This window comes from Panonychus citri, unplaced genomic scaffold (assembly GCF_014898815.1).
Source record: "Panonychus citri isolate SS breed McGregor unplaced genomic scaffold, ASM1489881v1 Contig00033, whole genome shotgun sequence".
Classification (NCBI taxonomy): Eukaryota; Metazoa; Arthropoda; class Arachnida; order Trombidiformes; family Tetranychidae; genus Panonychus; species Panonychus citri.
The window spans coordinates 211,128-233,244 of NW_026515438.1; the positions used below are offsets into that span (position 1 = coordinate 211,128).

The window sequence follows — 22,117 nt, forward strand, 5'->3', positions numbered from 1 at the left end:
TTTGTTCATTTGAAATGAGTTATGTGAACAATAAAACTTGTTCTGTATTGATAAATGATCAATTATTAATAGAATAGAAATTAAATCGACCAATTCAAGATAATTCAAGTAAACGACGTGAATTCAAATCGAAACTAAAAGTTTTAGTTCAAGAAGCTCCAAATTTTCTTTTTGATTCAATCAGCATATAAAATTGAGATGACAAAGTTTTTCTTCATTCGAAATATCGAAACAATTAAATTTTTATTAATAAATGAGCAATTAGATAATTGCTTCTCTTTTGACTTTTTCATTCATTGATTTGTACACATAATTTGATTAACATTTTTATCATTTACATTTGATTTATGATTATATGTACAAACTTAACTTATCCATGGTTAGATTGTCACTGAAGGTTTATTATTGATTGATTATTGAGATTATTATTAATAATACATGTATAATAAGTGAATGAGAATATGATTAAATGAAAAATCAAGATACACTTTTATCCTTTTTATGGCGAAACAGGTAAGTCACCCAATAGACAACATTGAAGAGACAAAACATTAACGGGAAAAATATTCTTGATACAACGTCAATACGTTTTGATCGAGTGGGAAATTTTGACCACCAACGGGAAAATATATTTTTATTTGAGTATTCGTTTCCTTTGATAACCAGTGGCCTCTGTAATGGGAGAAAAGTAAAGTAAAAAGTACGAAAAGTTATATAATATTAAATCGAATATGGACATTTGATTGGATGGATACTTTGGGGTAAACTTAATGATCGACATTCTTACCAATGCATAAGAAGTTTCATCTGAAATAACGTTACCATCTTTATCCCATCGCCTTTGGTATCTCATACCGTTGAATTCACGTGCTGCTCGATGGGCATCACTTCGAGAAGCATAATTTACCAAAGCAAATTCAAGTAGAGCACCGAAAACAAATGCTAAACAAACACCGGTCCAAACATCAATCGCTTTAATATAACTAACCGGTGGTAGGGAAGCGTTAATACCCGATATTTGGGTTGCCATTGTGAGCAAAGTTGTTACACCAAGAGAGACTCTGGCAGGTATAGCATTTGGATCCAACCAGAATGATACCCAAGAGACAATTACTAACATACAACAGGGCATATAAATTTGAATTAAATAGTAACTGAATTCCCGCTTAAAATCAAGGAAAACTTTCAGGCAACTGTATTCGCCCGTGTTGGTCCGACTGGTACAATAGGCAGTCTTTACTTTCTGTAGGGCAAATCGAGGAAGATGAAGATTTGATGTTATCTGTACAGGGTCACCATCTTTCCAACGAAATACAAGGTCATCAGTTGTATAACCATCTATTAATAATAATTAGAAAGATGAGAGAAAGAGAAAACTTTAATTAACATATTCAACCATTGAGATTATTTAATCAAGACAGGAAACCTTAATCCTTTGATCCTAATTAATTTATAATTGAACCACCTTCCTTAATTAAGCTAATTTAATCACTAATTCAAATAGTTAATCTTTAGCTTTACTGTTAATTGAGCAAAGTCAACATTTCTCTTGCGTTTTGTATCTAAATTTTATGACACTTTTCATGAAATGAGTTCTAATGAACTTTGGATTATCACTAGGCATACTGCAGCGACAGTAACGTCTGAGCGCGTGTATGCTGAAAAAGGAGAGAAAGAAGAGAAAGAAAGAAAGAGACTGAGAGAAAGAGACTGAGAGAAAGAGACTGGGAAGAAGAAGAAAAGAAACTGAGAGAGAGAAAGAAGAAGAAGAGCTGAGGAGAGGACTGGAGAGAGCTGGAGAGGACTGAGAGAGGACTGGAGAGGACTGAGAGAGGAGAGCTGAGAGATTGAGAGGGACTGAGAGAGAGGAGAGGAGAGAGGAGAGGAGAGGAGAGAGGAGGAGGGACTGAGGAGAGAGACTGAGAGAGGACTGGAGGGACTGGAGAAGAGAGAGAGAGAAAGACTGGAGGGACTGAGAGAGAGAGAGGAGCTGGGAGAGAGAGGAGAGGAGGACTGAGAGAGGACTGAGGAGAGAGAGAGAAGAGCTGAGAGAAGGGACTGAGAGAGGACTGAGAGAAGAGAGAGAAGAGAGAGAGAAGAAGAGGAAGAGAAGAGAGGACTGAGGAAAGGACTGAGAGAAAGGACTGAGGAGAGAGAGAAGAAACTGAGGAGAAAGGACTGGAGAAAGGACTGGAGAAGAGAGAAGAGAAAGAAGAAGAAGAAAGAGAGAAGGAGAGAGAGGACTGAGAGGGACTGAGGAGAGGACTGGGAAGGGACAGGAGAGAGAGAAGAGGCTGAGAGGGACTGGGAGAGGACTGGGAGAGGAGAGAGAGCTGGAGAGAGAGGAGGAGAGGGGACTGAGGAGAGGACTGGGAGAGAGAGAGAAGGGCTGAGAGACCGGAGAGGACTGAGAGAGACTGAGGAGAGAGAGGAGAGAGGCTAAGGAGAGGACTGGGAGAACTGAGGAGAGAGAGAAGAGAGGAAGAAGAGAGAGAGAGAGAAGGAGAAGAGAAGAGGACTGAGAGAAGGACTGAGAGACTGAGAGAAAGGACTGAGAGAAGAGAAGAGAAGAAAGAGCCAGGAGAGAAAGGACTGGAGAAAGGACTGAGAGAGAAGAGAAGAAGAAGAGAAGAAGAAGAAGAAGGACTGAGAGAAAGGACTGAGAGAGAGAGAGAGAAGAAAGAGCTGAGAGAAGAGACTGAGACTGAGACTGGAGAAGAAGAAGAAGCAGGAGAAAGGACTGAGAGAAAGGACTGAGAAGAGACTGAGAGAGAGAAGAGAAGAAGAGAGAAGAGAAGAAGAAAGGAGACTGAGAGAAAGAAGAAAGAGACTGAGAGAAAAAGAAGAGAGTGAATTAAAAAGAAAGAAAGTAAAAGAAAGAGAATCAAAAATTTGTAATTAGCGGTAGCGCGTACTATGGTGATAGATGCTATCGCTATCTAGCGTGAAGAAAAATTTTAAGGGTGGGCCAATCTGCAAAACTATACAGGTGATGAACCATCATCTGAACCTATTCTGAATTCGGTAAAGATTGGACCAAAATTACGATCGCTATCGTTCCACGAAATTTTGATTTTTCGACGTAAGGTCTTCGCTTACGCTCAGACAATTAATGATCATCATTAAGCCAAAATAATTAAAAAATTTCGTATATTAATCTCAGATCATTGATCAATCGTTGATTCAGGATGATCAAGCTCATCTTCATACTGAAATTTATCATTTCTAGTATGAATTGCAATATGAATAATTAACTAAATCAACAACTGAAATGATGAGCAACTATTTTGAGAAAAAATATCAAACTAACAATCATGAAGATTTGATTGGAAATTGTGGTTTATATTAATAATTTGGTTAACATTGACAAAAAAAGATTCTGATCCATGCTTTTGACAGATTGATATTCAATTCTTATTTAAATCATTTGGAAATCAATGATTCATTTTTCTTTTTCATGGTAATCAGATTATTTAATTTCTATCTCTCTATTTTTCTCAATGAAAAGTTATCAATATCATTGTGAATTCTTAGAAATAGAAGCAAAAATTTGTGACTGAAGAAAAAGTTCTTGGTAAAATTCAGCACTTTAAACTATTCATGTTTCAGATTATCAGCTAATTTCATGATATGATAAATGAATAATATCACTGACAGAAAAGAGAGAGGGAAATAGTAAAAATCATTAGCAAGAAAATGTATTGACATTATTAAACTTTAGGGTTCATATTCAGGTTGAGAATATCAATTTGTTCATCATCATGGAGGAGAAACCTTTCCACCACCATGTAAAATATTTCTCAAGATTTATATTCAACTCTTAATGACTGAGTTCACTTCATTAACAGTCAACTATTAACTCTGATGAGAAATCGTCTCAACTTATTGTTCAACTTGACTTTCTCTGTATATAAGAAATGATCAGATTAACTTGGATTCCCTGTTGATGAAATATGAATTTTTCATGAAAAAAAATAAGGAAGAAGAAACGATTTTCTATTAAGATTCAATTTCCATTGTAAATAATTTATCAAATGAACTAAAAATATCGACAGCAAATATTTTCCAAAAATGAGTTAAAACTTTTCTTTTTTCCTCTTTTCTTATTATTATCACATTTACACTCCCCTGATACCAGGGAAAAAAGTTCATTAGATTCATCCTCAAGATTTAGAATCTGAAACTTATATTAACATCTTCTTACTGTTATTATTATTATTATCATTTGCTTTTCTCCCTCATTTGATAATAATAATTCACCTTCACCATGAAATTTATTCAGATTGAGATAATTTTGATCATCATTCATTTTCGTCAGCAGAAATTTCCATCTCCATGTTTACTAGATACACTTAATTATGAAAGTTTTTCACTTGCGTGTTGATATAAATTGTTTATCATCAAATCTGTTACATTATCGTTGAATCTGAATGAACAATTTGACAACCTTTCATGGCCAATTAAGATATTACCATGTGTATACATTGAAAACTGAATACTTTACATGTAGATACCATGATGTATGTTCACAAGGATAATAATAATGATGAATAAAATTACTCATTGTTTCAATTTACACTTTAGACAGCAATTAATGATTAAAATTCTGATGAGTTGAACAGCTCAAATTCAGGAAATCGCTTCTTTTTTTGCATGTAAATGACAGAATTTGAAATTTCTCCATCATGAAGAGACAAACTCAAATTATTAACATCTCAGATCAATTCAATATTTCTCAGTTCATTTAAACCTAATTATCAGCTACCATCATGATAAACTTCAATCAACATCACAATCACATCACATGGTATCATCATGAAATAAAATCAATTGAAAACATTTTTCCTCCTACAAAATATTCAAACATCAATTATGGTTGAAAATCATCATTAATATTGTGACGATGGCGAGCAAGATATGAATTAAATTACATGCAGGTCAATTAGCACTTAATAAAGGTCACGTTTACCATGATCTAGATTATTCAATGATTATGAATTAAAGTTATGATTTTCAACCTTCAAAAATAAACATGATAAATGTGATATTCATAAATTTCATGAGGACAAAATACAAACATTTCGAGTTGAGTTTTGAATAAAAAATGATATGATAACAATCAAGTAAATGAAATTAAATAAACATTTAAAATTCTGGTCAGATTATCTCAGGACAGTTTAATCGCCCAAAATGGACAGTCCGAATTTTCCTTACCATCAGTAAATCATAATTATCGTAACAAGCAAAGGAAAATGAAATGTTGTTATTACTTGAAGGTGACATTTTTATCTGATGACAAATTAAAATAATTGTCCAATTCTCGGATCAGTTAAATTGCCCAGAAATTAAGTTATCATGGTTTCAGAATAGCAGAACTTCACTTGACATTTGAATAAACAGAATTGAGTATTTTCTTTGAATCTCGAAGATTAATATTCAACTTTAATTCGTTTCTTACTCTCATTTTGTTTCAGAAATTGTTGGATTTTAAAATGTTCCTTGGCCTCGAATGGTTGAAAGCATCTCTTATTTTCGTACTCAGATCGTCGTTAAGAGTAAGTCAACAGGTAATAGAACATATTAAGGTCCACTTCTGGCTGATTCGTAAGTGGGGCAAAGATCGAACTCATATCAATAAAGTTCGAACTTGGAAGTTTGATGAAAGTTTAATTGCTTAGAAAACAGAGACAAATATTCACGAAATCGCTGATTAGTTTTGTATAATGTTCGTTGACTAATTTTCTCTTACATACAAATGTATTAATAGTTAAATTGACTCGACAGAACGAAAAAAGTTCCAACTGAACATTATTTACCTTTTATTTTCTGATCCCAGGGTAATCGATTTTCAAGTTTTACGATTTTCTTTTTCCTCAGCTAAATCGCAAACAATTGACTGATTATTGATTTAATTCATCAAATACAATTGTTTTACATTCTTACAGTTGAGATGATCAAGATTAACTATTTGATTGTTTGATTCAGTTATAAGTTTGGCTGTTGTTAAGTAACAGTTAATTTATCGTAATCCCTAATTGTTGTTGTTAATGAAGATACTAAACTTAATTAAATAAACAAGTATCATCCTAAATTAGTGATTAGATTTGTTTTTCTTTCATTAATTGTTATTCAAATTGATTATTTAGACTTTTTTCAATCAACTGAATTGATTTTGTTCAACTGTTGAATAGCTTTCAGTTGTTAAGTAATTATTGTAATTGTGAAAAGTTTTTTCATGAGTGATTAATAGGCAACAATTAACAGTTTAATTATCATTGATTTAGTAAAATGTAATGAAAAAAAGAAGAGGAAAAGGATTAATAGATGATTAATTTTAATTGTCAAACTTGATACACTTCAACAATTAACTTAATAATAAGAGGGACCAGTGTCACCTTATGTCAGGTAAATTATTACATAGACATTTGTTGTTACCTATTAAATGATAATAAACTGTCACGATATATTATATAATTTAGTTAATTATGATAATTTAATTTCTGATAAGCTGCAATTTACTAAATTAACATGAAACTGGTAAAATTAATTACAGTTGAAAGTTGATCAAAGGCTAATGAACCAAAACAAATCTGAATACTTTTTGATTGGAAAGTGCATCCAAAGATTGCCTATCTAACTATTTCAATCTTAATCTCTATTATGATTTAATGATTAGATCTAAATCAATGAGCAATTAAGATTATAATCTTAATTGTTATAACAATTAGATTTAAGACTAATCAGACTAGGAGAGACACTTTGTATTGAGAGATTAGTTATGGTCAGACTATGGTCAACCAGGTAAGTTTAGAATCATAATCTTCCTCTAACTACCGTGATAATTTGATATTAATCAGAAATTGCTCTAATCAACTAATTGTTTATCTCAACAAGAGCAATTGTGAGCTTATTCGTTATTATTATTTGTGAGATTCAATTCAAATTGTCGATCAAGAATTCAGGGTCAACCATATAAACTCTCAATTCAATTTGTCCAATCTGATATAAGGAACAATTAGTGAATCAGTTGCTACAATTAAAACAGTTCTTCTTGATAATTATCATCGAAACAAAGATTAGATAAAATCGATGATAATATTATCATTATCAAATCAATTTGATTACGATCATTTAATTGTATTTTCTTCTCAAACAAATTGATTGACTGATTACTTTCGATTAATCTTAATTTGATCATGAACCAACTGAAGATACAATTGAAAATTCAAATGTACCAAAAGATTAGATTAAAGTTTGATACAAACACTGACCCATTTACTTGACCATTATGATGATTAGATTATGACCATAATAAGAAAGTATATTTTTAATCTAATGAAAAGTTTATGGTGAAAATCAAGGTTATAATATTAATAGAATCGTAGCCAATGGTCAAGCATAAAGTATTATTTGCCTTTGTTTACAAAATTTTCTTTTTCCTTCCTTGACCATTACAATATAAATCATTGGAAAAGTGAAAATGAAACAGTTTTTTTCAATGAATTTCAATCTAATTGTAATCAGTAAATTGATGGACATCAAGTAGACTTGTAAATAAACTGAAATGACCACACGGTTGCTTAGTGATTATGATGTTTTTTTTTCATCGAAATTATCATTTCATCAATTCATTAATTGAATAATATAAAGGTAACTACAATTCAGCTAATCGATTAATCAATATTAATGATGGTCATTAGAGTTTGGAAATTTTTCCAGCCATTTAATTGTTACCACCAGAATATTAATTGTGATAGAGCTCAGTTGAAGCTCAATCAACGATAATCATTAAGTAAATTTCCATTCTGATTGTTGATCAACTATATTAAACTTCAACTATTAAATTATTAGATTGGTAACTTTTTCATTCTTGATAATTTACTCGATTTTCATTCATTATTAATTTAATGTCAATGTTTTAGCCTCGAATAGAAGACAGTTTACAACTTTTAGAACTTTTCTTCGTCGAATTCAGTTATTGTCCTGATTAAGACCTTGATATGTCAGTTTAAAGTTGTATCTTCTCTTATGATGATGATGACAAGCGACTTGTCAACATGCTTATCACTCACAATTATCAGTTCCATAGATGATAAGATGAGTGAGCTGATGATTTTTGCTCTCTCTCTCTCTCTACCTTGGATATTAATTCTAATAATACTGATGATAAACTAATGAGTTACATAGATGATTAGATGAACATGATTTTTTCTCGTCTCGTTTGAGTTGGAACTTTCCTTTCTGATTCTATGAAAAGAAAAAGGGGAGAAGAAAAGTTTCTATTGTAACAATTGGATTGTCGATGTAATTTCCATGATGATGATACATTAATTGTCAGTTCGATATTCAGAAACATTTGCTACAACATGACGAAGAGATTAATTCTTATAAAGAGAAAAGAAAAGGAGAAAAAAAGGAGAAAAAAACTTGTTCACATTCTGGAACCCTGGACATTGGTCAGTATCGTTTATTGCATCTAAACGAGTTCAATAATAAGAGTCAAGTATTAGCAGCAATTAAGTAAAACATTAACCACTTCAGGAAAGAAAACATTAAATTATCCCAATCCAATCATGGTAATCATTTATATGCTTTGCCAATGTAATTACAATCAATACAAATGTTGTAAATTGTTGACGAAATAACCAATTAATTATGATTAATACTTGATTTGCCTTCAAAATAATGTTCAATAGGTTAATCAGTGTACTTAATTGTTTCACACAATTACCAATTATTAGCAATATAATAACAGTAAATTCTGTAATAGATTAGCAAGCAAAACGAAACCAATCAAATGGAATCAAAATGTTAGAAAGAAAGTCGAAGATAATTCAAGTCCTAAATCAGATCATTTCTCTCTCTCTCTCTCTCTCTCTCTCTCGAATATCCTTTTTCTTATATCATTAACGATTATCATTAATACCTTAGACTGAAGGCCAATGATTTAGAAATAAATCAAAGAATTAGCATAAAAAATATCAACAGTAAATTCGGTGAATTGAAGTGTAAAAAAGTCGAGAAATAAAAAGTTCTAGTAAAAGATATGACGTGAACCATCATTAACCAAATCAAATATTTAAATTTCTCATCATGATGAGATTATTGTGGATATAATCATGAAAATGGTAACAATTTAACTTGAATTTAATCAATATAATAACACCAAACTATTGAACTAATCATGAAAATGATCAATCTAATAAACTGTAAACAACAATTTTCAAGGTTGAAACCATTAAAAATCAATTGTCAATGATTAAATTCAGTTTATAAATTGTTGACAAAGTGACAGTTAATTCAGTTAGTTCAAAGTAACCCTCATGATGATGATCATCAATGAAATTCAGTCCCATATTTTCACGGTAAAACGAGCATTAATGTTATTGGTTGATCAGAACTTCCAGTTTCAAATAGTCGTACTAATAATTGAATGTTAGTCTATCATGATAATAATTTAACTCCCAGTTTATATTATTATTATCATGTATTTGTCTACAGAAAAGGTATGAAAAAAGCAGAGTCAAGAACTGAAATGGAAAGAAGAAAATTCCTTCTGACAATATTATTATTATTTCAAGTTCGAAATCTGAAAAGTTCTAAAGTTGATAAATGATTTTCTAGGTAGAAGTAAAAATGAAAAATCTCCTCTTAATACCAAGATTTCTTTATGGGGGTAGAATATTTTTTTTCGATTCTCCATGAAAAATTGTAGGAACTTATTGTTTTTTTTTCGGTAACAAAGTTTCCAAATTTTCTTTGATCATCTTTCACATCATTATTATTACTATTCTCTACTTTTTGGAATCATCATCAGTTTACTATTCTTACTTTTTTCCCCATGTTTTTTATACTTTTCTTAAGTTCCAACTCTCATCTTGAGTTTCTCAATGATTCTCAAGCTTTACCATGATGATGATGAGAGGGATTACTTGTCATTAAGAAAACCTTAACTATTTTTACGCCTAAAAACTAAGTTTTCCAACAAATCAATTGGATCTTTGGTGTTTCAACTATTAACGGTTTTTTCTTACTCACACCTATTCAAGTGCATCTTTGATTTTGACTGAATCCATTTGAAATGAGGATAGAAAATAAGATGAGGGTGAGAAGATGAAGGTGTTCATGGAGTTGAAGGTGGTGATTATGGTGAGAGAGAGAGAGAGAGAGAGAGAGAGAGAGAGTTGAGATGAGATGAGATGAAGGAACTTTAGAAAAGATGATGAGGATAAGAAAAAGAGAATGAGTGAAATTAAATCTTTTTTTCTCGTTTTCTTTCATGAAGATTCTGTGTAACGAAACTGATAATCATCACCATGAGGAGAGACTGATGAAGGTTCTGATCGAACAAAATGTAAAGGAAGAGAATGAATGAAACTTTAGGTTCCACTTTTCGGCCTTTTGAAAGATGGATAAAAAAAGAAATGTAAGTAAGATAAATGAGAATAATAAACAAATGGTCATTCTCATCATTCTCATGGCATCTTCATTATATTTATTTTCTTTCTTCATCTTCCTCATCATTTTTATCCCTCGAGTCACATTGATTGGTTATGATTCTTTTTAATCCTTCACCTAAAATAGAAGCAAATTAAGTCCAACCTCGATTACTTATGGATAATCAATGAAGCCTCATACGAGATTAAGTCGATGATGATAATTAGGAAGATAATAGAAAGAGCAAGAGAAAGAGAGGGAGAGAGAGAGAGAGAAGAAATCTTAATATTCAAATTTTGTTCTCTTTCAGTTTGTCGATACTTTGAACTCGAGGAAACCAATAAGACAAAACGATAAGTCCATTGATAAAGATGAAGAAGATTAATGAAGATTAATAAGAGGAAAAAAGGTCAACAAATAATTGAGATGATGAATCATGATAACTCATTTGATGATAATGAAGATGAAACAACTGAGCTGAGAAAAAAGTTCTGTTGCTTCCATGATGATGAGTTAAACTGAATAATATTCCTGATTGATTAAAGAGACTCTAATAGATAATGTTAATGAATGGTAATCACCCTGATACTTATCATTACCATGATGATACCAAGATGATAATAATAGGATATAAAATATATAATAAGTTTGACCAAAGAAACTTAAATGAAATCACCATAAGAACCTAAAGAAAATGATGAAATATTATCTAACCTTATATTCTGATACTTGAATCAATTAAGATTCTATTGATAGATTAAGAGTGAGTAATTATCATGATTAACTATTAAAATCAATGAGTTACTTAATAACTGATCTCTTGAATCAACACTCAATAGACATAACCAGTAATCATGATCATCTAATGATAACTTAAATTGACCTAAAATCCAGGAATAGATGAGAAGTTTATATAAACTCACAATTCCCTGTCTATAGAATTGAGCTCATGAATCAAAATGTAACAATGGCTTCGAAATTTGTTGTATAATTATTCATGCTTACGATTCCAAGGATAGAGTTTCCTGAGAATTGATGAATTTGGGAAACAATAGCTGAATTTTTCCCCTCTGTAATACAATTAAACTCACTGCCCTCGGGACATTTTACATTTAATAATGAGAGAATGTAAATTAAACATGTAACATGATAATGATTATATTAGTGGTATTATTATTGCAATAGAGTCTCTTTTAGAACAGAAGAAAAGTTTAAATGATTATTTGAGCTTTTTTTGCTTCTCTCGATTCAATTTCGTCTTCCTGTAGAGCCTGAGGGTAAATTAAAACTTTACTACTGATTAGAAACTAACGAGAACTGTTAATGATAATTTTGCCGTTGGAATTCATAACATGGAAGTGGATTGGGCTTCTTTTTATTTCCTTCTTACATGTATTTCATTCAGGAAGAGGTTTTCTTATTCTTCTTTTGAGAGAAAATGATGGAAATTCTGATACGATGAACAAATATCATGCTCTAGAATGATGATGATAAGTTAAGCTGTGGTAATAAATCTAACGGTTATTAGTATCGAACTTTTTTCAGGACAATTTATGGCATTTTTTGTGGTTCTATCACTTTTTCCCTTCTTTCTCAATGTCTTGATATTTGTTGACCATTGGTCAGGTCAAATTGGATAGAAAAAGATTCTGTAAACTAACTTACAATAGGAAATATGATGAGAAACAAAAGGCAATATATTAAGGAAAATGAGTTAGATATTTACTACCAAAGAGGAGGATGATGATGATGATGATGATGATGATGAGAGAGAGAGAGAGATGGGTGTGGACATATTGGATAATAAGTGAGAGTAAGAATGAGAAATAATTGAAAACCAAAAGGACGAAAAATTATTTGTCGAATTATTTTACTCATGTTGATCAGAAATTGATCGGATACTTGATGCTTTTAATGGTAAAACCAAGTTGATGGAAAATGAATGAACATTAGATGAGAATAGTATAAAAAGAACGACAATCAAAGCCGATAACCATGAAGAAATATCATGAAAATCATTTGAAAAGAAAATGGTGACAATTTGTTTGCATTATTTTCATTCTTTTCGAGTTAGAGTAAAGAAAATTGGAGAGAAAAACAAAACTGGACACAAATGTCCATCTTTATATTAGCTAATATTATACTGACCATATAGTGAAAGTGTGAAAGGCTCATTGAATGGTCAAATCGAGTATGAAAAGTTAACTGTTAGGGTTGAGAATTGAAAATGATGATAATGGTGATGAGGTGAAAGAATAAGTATTAAAAAACTAAAAGATATTATTAATAATATGAAGATGATGATGGTCATCATTTTTGTTTTATATTCACACAAAGGGTTGACCATAAAAGTTATCATTGGACCATAAAGGAAGATGATCATTACGAGTACATTTCAAAAATGGAAATGACCATCGAAATGAATCAATAAGATGATCAGTTTTCCTTGGTCAGTCTTTTTCTTCAATCTCTCAAGGATCAAGAGCAGATTGAAAAGTTGACTGGCTTTGTGAGCGATTTGCTTTCTTCATCATCACTTTTTCACTTTTAACCTGAGCTTAGCATTGAACTTTTTCCTTGTCTCCTATTATCACTGAAAATTTTGTCTCAGAATTTGCTTGAGAAAAAAAAATAAACTTAAGGTTTTTCATATCAAGATTTTGGACCAGGAAAATATAAACTGAGGTCGTTGATGCTTGGGTTATTTTTGATTGCCTGTCAATGGCAATGATATGTATCACTTTCTGATAGATTCAATTGAATGAACAATTGGAAAAACAAATAATACTTGTAGGTTTAAGATTCTGATCATTTCGTAACTTTTTCTCCAATTGAATCATGATTATCATGATGACGATATTTTTGTTTCTGACATTCGACCAATGAAGGAATAAAGATATTTCCATCAAATAAGCTTATGGAAAAAGAGCAAACTTATTATCCTCCTTATTCGTACAAGATACATATTCAACTCGAATCGAAATGTTCACAAGAAAAGAGTTCGAACCAAATTATCTTGTACAGATTGAATAATAATGTTTAAAGAAAGAAGGTCGATTTTTTTATTGTTTTTTCTTTCTCTTTCTTTCATTGTCACCATCATCATGATGATCTGAATTTTCTTGTTCCGTTTCAACTCGTGTTTTCAGGGGGTAAAACTCTGATTGAATATGTTACCCTGATGGATTACATGATGAGACAATTCCCAAAATTGGGTGAGGTTTGAGTTGTAGAAATGCAATTCAATCAAGTAGCAATTTTATTCAAGTACAGAATAGCAGTTTAAGTTCAATGTAATGAGAAAATTTCTCTCCCTTTCCATTATCGAAATTGATATTTTTTTTCTTGTATCTTTTTCACAAGTTAATAAAATTCTCTCATCTCTCAAAGAAAGAGGGGACAAAGGTCATTTATCGACCATGATAATGTCCTAGTGATCTACTCGAAACTCTGACCATCTCTATTTACTCTCGTTCCTCTTTTCAGATCCATGGAAAAGGTTTGACTTATTGTTTATGAAACTGTAACAAGGTATCTAAAGAAAAAATCATGTTATTATCATTGATTATTCATTGCATTGCATTAGTATTCACATTGTTTACACAATATAGCTTTTTATGTTCTTCCTTAATGACATTTTTCATGTCCAATTTCAGGTAGATAGTCACTTTGTGAACTTAGATGAACAAGGTAAATTCAATGTAAGTACCAATATTATCACCTTCTAATGGGAAAATGTTAAGACAAGAGGATTGAATAAGAAACTCGAAAATTGATTGATAACAAACAACAACAATTCATTTGATCAGACAAATTGTTTGATACTGAAAATCATCAATAAAGCAAATATGGTGAACCCTTAAGGCTGCAAATATCAAATATAAATGGGAATTTACACCTTTTCATCAGCTGATTGTAACGTCAAAAAGATGAAACTTTTAAACCTCCCATTTCAATCAGAACAAATAATAATAACAGTAAATCATCATCACCAGAATGATGATAAGTTGAACATTTGCTAAGGTGTAACAATGACAATCCAAATACAGTATAAGAATAATAGTAAATGTTCAATAATCAAATGGTAAGAAAACTTTTTTTCCCTTTGATTCTTTGGTTTATCAAAAAATTCTGACTCAATTTTCCCATGAAAAATAGAGACTGGCTGAGATTGATAAGGTTTCCAGCAAATGATTCTGATTATTTATCAACAATTTAATTCCTACAAAAAAAATTTGTAAGTCTTTTAATAAGCTCATACTAATAGCTATTGGATCATTACCATTACAATATACTAAGTATGTAATATCAACTGATAAATACAATGTTAATATAAAACTATCAATAAAAGTTCAATATGAACACCATGAAAGCACCAACAACCACCCCCAAGTTGCACTCGTAAAGTAGATACACTTAATTGTATTGATTATTTTATCAATTTATTTTCTCTCATCAAACAATAAATCAAGGAAAATAATAATAATTTAAAAATGTTAACAATTTAATAGGATTGAAAATCATCATCAATTTGGTAACATTTTAAAATAAGTAAACCTTTTGGTTGAAAATCAATCATCATGGGGAAAAAAATGAAATCTCACAAGTATTAAACTGACCAGTGGTCAAACAATTTGTATATCGAAATATTCTGAACCATATTGTTTCCTCTCTTCCATCAGTTGGATTATGATGATGATGATGATGTATGTTAGCATTGTGTTAATAATAACCTGTCAAAATGCTTGTTCTCTAATTTTAATATCATGAAAAAACATGAATGAAACTAAAGGTGAGTAAAAGGGAGTAACTAGAAAAAAGAATCAACTTCCACTCTCAGAATTCAGACTTGATGATGAGAAGGAGAAAAATTATCGAGGTAACAATTACTCAGGAAATTTTTCTTCGCCATTGTTGATACTTTACCTTCTTGTATTTAATATGGTTACTGTGTGTGCTCATTGTTCATCATGAAAATTTCATCATGGTAAACAATGAATCTCCCCTCAAGTATAAATAAACCATCATACAGATTACAAGAGACTTTTTTTTCACCATCAAAATTTTTAATCCAGAATTAATTTTGAGCTTCTAAATTTTGAATTTGTATTCATTTTCAATTTCATTGACAATCAACATTCAAAAGGTTGTAAATTAAATTATTTTAATGGTGAAAAAAAAGCATAGGGTTAAAAGTGGACAGTTCACTGGGTTGGACATGATGACCACAGAATACAATTTGTTTAATCAAGTGAATTATTAGTTAACATTGTAATCTGGCTTCTTTTGTATGATTATAATCAAAGTATCATCATTATTTTCACAATGAATACACTTGATTGTTGTTCATTCATTAGAATACAGGGTTATTCAGCTATTTTCACCGACAGTTTTTGTTTCTCAATAACCATAAACTGTACAACCCTGTAGTAGGAAAAGTAATCACTTGAAAAAGTCTTTGAAACTGCAACTGATTGTTAGTATTAAATCAATTCGTCTCAAATTGATTACAAGGATTAACAGATAAGCTGAATAAATGAAATGCAAAGTCAATGAAGAAAACACGGAAAATTATTAGCTTATACTCATGATAGTTTATCTCTAGGATTGTCCATCTCTGTTCATTGTATACCTCTTGACCATCTCGATACAAATAGCAGAACTTTATAATGAATAACTTTTGGAATTTGATTCATAGGTAATTGTCAAATTTCAACTCGACAATTAAAAACAAAATTTTTGTTGTTTACCATCAAAAGAATAACAAATTCATTGAAGTTCAACTCTTCAAATATATTGGTCAGTATTACTGACTCAGTAATTGCAATATGATATTATTCATGTTCAGTGAAGGTTTTGCAATAGAAAGTAAGGAAAATAATATGAATTTTGAAGGGAAAAATGTAAACAAATCATCAAATTCTGATTCGGAATGAAATTTTAATGAAATCATTTGAAATGAAATAGAATCAATGCTGAAGTTAAGGTATAAAGTTTAGGATTTCCGAGGAGAATTTGGTGAGAAAACTTTGTCTTGATAAAAACAAAAAAATTATGATAGAAAATTAAACTCACCCAAAATCTTTAAACAAGAAAATAAAACTTTTTCTAGAAAATGTAAAGTTTAAATTGTTCATGATGGTAAAATGGACAGATCAACATGTTGAGTTGGCAAATTATTGCAATAACATCACAGATCAGATGAAAAAGAATAAAAAATTCTATACTTGAGATTTTATTCCATGTATCATATTGAAATATAATATACAACATTTTCCTTCATCATACAGGGAGTTTTCATGATCCACTGCGGATTTTACTGAATATCTCAAGAAATAAAAGTCATATGAATGTCAAACTTAGATCTGTTAAAATTTTAGTGCTTGGCATTACGTTTTCAAGGTCATTGAGGCCATTCTTCGAAGAACGCATTGAAAGGCCGTTTAAGGTTGCCATGTGAACCATTTCTAATTGCTTTCAGTTATTTCGTATTTAAACACAAAAGTTTAATCTTCATGATAAAAACACCAAAATTAATATCTTGACCTCTGCTCAATCGCGTGTCCTTAGTTCTCAAAATATGTGTGAAAAACAACCTGAGTTGTCTTACTTGGACTCTATTTCCAACGCCTGTATACTCGAGTATGAGACTGGTCAGTGTTATCCTATTGAAAAACGCATTGAAACACAAAAAAAATCTCGATGAAACACACAAAAGGGTCAAAAAAGTCACATAATCATTGTCACCCTGTATTATTTTTATTGTCTATCCAAAAATTCAAAAAAATCATTCTCTTCAGCAAAAATTAGCCTTGAATACAGACTCTTTTTTGAGTTTCATGATTTTCTAAACAACGCCAAATAAAACTGTATGACCGGAATGACATTGAAATTTAAATGTGAGAATTGACTATAGCCTCAACTCCGATAACTGAATTCTAGAGCCTGAATACTCGCTGAAGAAAGAGCTGTGTATGGAAAACTTGTTGGAAACTTGGTCAAACTCCCTGAATATTGTTCAATGATAACAGAAGTATAAAAAATGAGTTGAAATATCGATACTTTGAGAATTTGATCCGAGCAAAGTTCTTGAAAACTCTGATGCTTGAGATTATGTAATATTAGAATAACATTTTTTCCCTATTCAATAGAGTTTTTTTTTCACTGTTCACTCTAACTGTGATGATTATGATCCTCATCATCATAATCATCTTTCATGATAGATTAATATTATCATAGCAAATATCATCTCATCATTTGAATAATTGAACAGAAAACAGGAACAGATATTATTACAATGGTTCAGCATGATTATCTTTATGATATTTGAGTTTTTTTCTTCTTCATTCTCTTAAAACTCTGATGGCTTCAGTTACACCATAAAAATCATCATAATCAGATTCAATTGTTCACAAACATTTTCTGATTCTTTTGCCATAGAAAAATGAACTTAAATCTTATCCATGAAAACGATCAAAACTTACATGGGACTTGGAATTCAATAATTCGGTTAACAGTTGTTTTCTACCAGAATCCGAAGGAAATCTTATAATATCCTTTATCTACAATAACCTGGACTATTTTTACATACTAATATATGAATTTTCCAAAAGAAAAGTTCTGCCATCGAGGAATATAACTAATGATCCAATTCAATTTGATTACCATGTAAATCTACAGGTAACCATTGGAAAACTGTAAGAGATTGGATTGCAGTTAATACTCAACATGGTGACAATCAACTATTAATTTTAATTCTGTACTCACAACCATTAAGAACATGATTAGATTTAGTAGTCTTGCTTCTTAAACATTATTGAAAACTTAATTGTTTCTCCATCTCTTTTGATCAGCTTATAAAGTCAATTGAGATGAATGATGATGATGAAAACTTAGAACTCGACCCGAAGTCAATAAAGGGAAAGTAAAAATTTTTACCATAAACTGAATAGTTTTTTTTACCACAGAAACTACTCAACTGGATTAAATATACCATTGGATTGAATTATCATCATCATCATCATTGTTTATATTGTATGTTAAATGGGATATTTAGGAAAACAACAACAATCGTAAAGGTGAAATCATACAAATATCATTCAAATTGACTGTGACAATTTACATTAATGGTAATGATTCACTTGTCAATGACAATTGATACAAATGATAATAATCAAGGTAACATGAATTGTTTACTAATTGTAAGATAAATCTTACAGAATCAAAGTTCAGTCCAATCAATATCATGATTCTGATGGATACTAGCAAATTCTTGGTCAATGTTTATCAAATTTGTCTTTTGTTATTTTTTTCCCTCCTTTGGTCAATCTTAACTTTCATTATTATGATAATAATAATCTGTATAGTTGATGATATTTTTCAATAAATTATCGGCTCAACATGATAAACAAAGTGATGATTTTCATAATTCTGGTTGATTGAGTGTTCAGTAAGAATCTAAAGATAATAGAAATGCTAGGAAAAAAAATATCAATCGAATGGGTAAAAGTGTATAAGTTGAATTCTAATAATATATTCAAAAAAGAGGAGGATAAACAGGGTGATGATTATCATTACGATGCATCATAATGATAATGATGTCAAAAGATATTCACTTATCAATGGATAAGTATTGAAGTGTAATCATTGGGAGTGTCAAGTATTAATAATAACTTTTGTCTTTCTCAACAGTTTTGTATGTTATTATTAATAATATATAATAGCTATTATTCAGAAATATCTCATATAAATCTGATTGATAATCATCATGTTAAATCAGGAGAATGAGAAAAGTTAAAATTGGAAATAATCTACAAGAATGGTCAGTATGAGGAGGGTCAAAGGTGTGAAAATAGTAACGACAAGTTGGGAGTAGAAAATTTGAATTATCTGAATACGAAATCGTCTAGATTCATATTATCATTAATGTTTTATATTAAAAATGGATAATAAATGATAACAAGTTAGCCTGAATGTGATAAGTTTTCACTTGATGTGAATTGTTTCATTACATTCATGTCAAAAATAATCAAACACCTCAGATATTATTGCGAGAGAGAAAGATAATCATGTAAATGGAATCAATAATGTTTATCATGTCATCAAAATGAATTAATAAATTGATATACTTACAACTTGCCATTCTCATGTAACATTCCTGCTCATCAAGTGGATAGTATTTAAGATCCATGGGGCAGGCGAGTAAAAGTGATATTCTGATTGAATAGAGAACTGAACCATCAGGATAAATTCTTAGAAGGACATTGGGCATTATGATTGTATGGAAATGACCCTCTTTCTCATTGGAAAAGAATAAATCTGGCTTCCATATTCTATTTGGGTCAGTTAGTGTTAGAAATTTTATCTGCTCATTATTGTCATTATATTGTAACCTTTCATCTCGCCATTCCTCACGAAAAGTTATCTGGACTGAGTATTCCTGGAGAGTAGAGAGAGAGAGAAAAGTAAAAATCTCAATGAAAAATTATCGGACATGGAGACAGAATATTAATATTTAATTGAGCCAATGTCAATTACCATTACTAATTAGCATCAACATTCTGTCTATTATCAAACATGAATATCTCTGTAGATAATAGTACTGAATTTAATAGTCTCAAATAAAGATTATGAATACAAAATAATCTCTGCATGATGAATGAAGCATTTCCGTGAGAGTGATATCCAATTTTTTTAGGTAACAAATATTTCTACCTTTCAACTATCATATAAATACAATATAACTGTTCATTTAACCTCTTGGATATTTATCTATGTAACAATATTATTATTTCTTTTGCACTTGATGGAATAAAATAAAAATAGATTCAGATGATTTCTCGTGAGTTTTTAAAAGTAATCTTCAGGGTTTGAAGGGATAAAAGAGAGATGAATAAATAAAAAGTTCTGTTAAAATTTTTCAGTATCTTCGTTATATCAACTGTTACCCTCTCTCTCTCTCTCTCTCTTGTGAATCATAAGCTACTATTATCATGTTTAAGGTGATTTGATTGAAACAAATGAATTTGTAGATGGATGGCACATGAATACATGAAAAGATTTGTTCATAACATTCATGAGTTATCATGAAAAATACTATGAATACGAAGGTATTGATAAACGGTCTTTATTCCTATCTCTGATTCGAAGGTAAAAAATTAGTTCTTTCAACGGATAAAATTGGAAATCAGCAATATTTTTCTCCCTAAGATATTGAAGGTTGGTGATTTTCTTTCTTCTCTCTATTGCTGACAAATTGGATAAGAATAACTGATTTTTACCCTGAATATTCAATATTTTTTGCTCGAGATAAATTGAATATCCGGCGGAATATAGTAAATGTAAATAGATTCGGAAGTGACAAAGAGAGAGAGAGAGTCGGAAGCATATCAATAACAATTCAACCTTCAAACCAGGTAGATGATCTGGACAAAGATTCGAAAAGAAAACAAGAATATAACATATATTCAATTCTCAAATCATAATGAAACTCAGAATGATTAAGACTATGTGATGATGGAAAAATCGAGGAAATAATGAAAACAATGGCTGACTTACCATATCGAGATCACTAATTTTACTTATACTTCTTAAAAATATGTTGACCACAACAAAACAAGGTCCATCTACACGGATTGATGAAATTCATCAGATGAAGTGATTCCAATTTGCCAACAATCAACACGACAAAGAAAACGTCCAAGTTAAAAATGGAAAGAGAAATGAATGATTATTAATGAGATTATTGATTAGATATCATATTTCGTTAGACAGACTGTTTTTTTCCTGAAATCGGAACATTTAATTGTGTAACTTGATGATTTAAATTGAATTATATCATTAACTTTGATTATTGGTTTTAATTGTTGACTCGAATCAATTAACTTTTATCAACAATTATTTGTATCCAATTTCAAATACAAAGAGATTAATAAATAGTAAACATAATTATCATAACAATCAAATGAAAAGTTACGATTTTTCTGATTTACTTTCCATACTTTGTATCAATCGATATTAACTAGTTGATTGTGAATATGAAAATTGAACACTTACCATTTCCATCATCGGAACCATCAACTGAATAATTAAATCCACTTGGCCTAATCCGATTATCATATCGACCATCACCGATAATCTCATCTAGAATTTTCTTCTCCTTGGTCCTTAAGTTTGAATGACTTTTGGGGTTGTTGTTGATTTCATCGTTTAGCCCTCGACCAATTGACACTCTATTAGCTCCAATGCAATAAAAATCGTTGAAAAAAATAGCAAAAGTCATAAGTGTCTTGATCAACATTTCGAAACATTTAGAAGCAGCAACAATTTGGATCATCGAATGAGCAAAATTTGAACATTTAAAAGTTTAATACTAACGAAAAATCTTGAAGTAGTTTCATAACTTTTCGTCGACTTATTTGTTACTATTTCTCATGTGCAATCCGAATGCTCACAAGTGTAATGTGTGGACAAAATAGTGGATCTTTGTCTCTTTTCGTATCGACCCTCAACTTACTTGTAGACTCGAAATGTTCAAAATTAGTCGTGACATCTATTATCTCTCATTTCAATCACAATCATATTATATAATTGGTTATAAATGAAAAGTTAATCATATTCATTAGTTTCATCTTGTATATTTAGATAACAACAATACTGTCAATGTGATTTAATTTGATTG

At 30.5% G+C, this 22,117-nt stretch overlaps 1 protein-coding gene across 1 annotated transcript; it reads right to left on the minus strand.

Moving 5' to 3' along the window:
- Positions 1-240: 240 nt before the first annotated feature.
- On the minus strand, positions 241-21,900 carry LOC128397576 (glutamate-gated chloride channel-like). The gene is made up of 5 exons (XM_053358315.1): positions 21,493-21,900; positions 20,995-21,062; positions 19,570-19,876; positions 788-1,338; positions 241-672 (listed from the first exon to the last, which is right to left on the minus strand). The coding sequence occupies exons 1-5, from the start codon at positions 21,770-21,772 to the stop codon at positions 478-480; spliced, it is 1,401 nt and encodes a 466-aa protein (XP_053214290.1). The 5' UTR covers positions 21,773-21,900; the 3' UTR covers positions 241-477.
- Between the last annotated feature and the right edge of the window lie 217 nt (positions 21,901-22,117).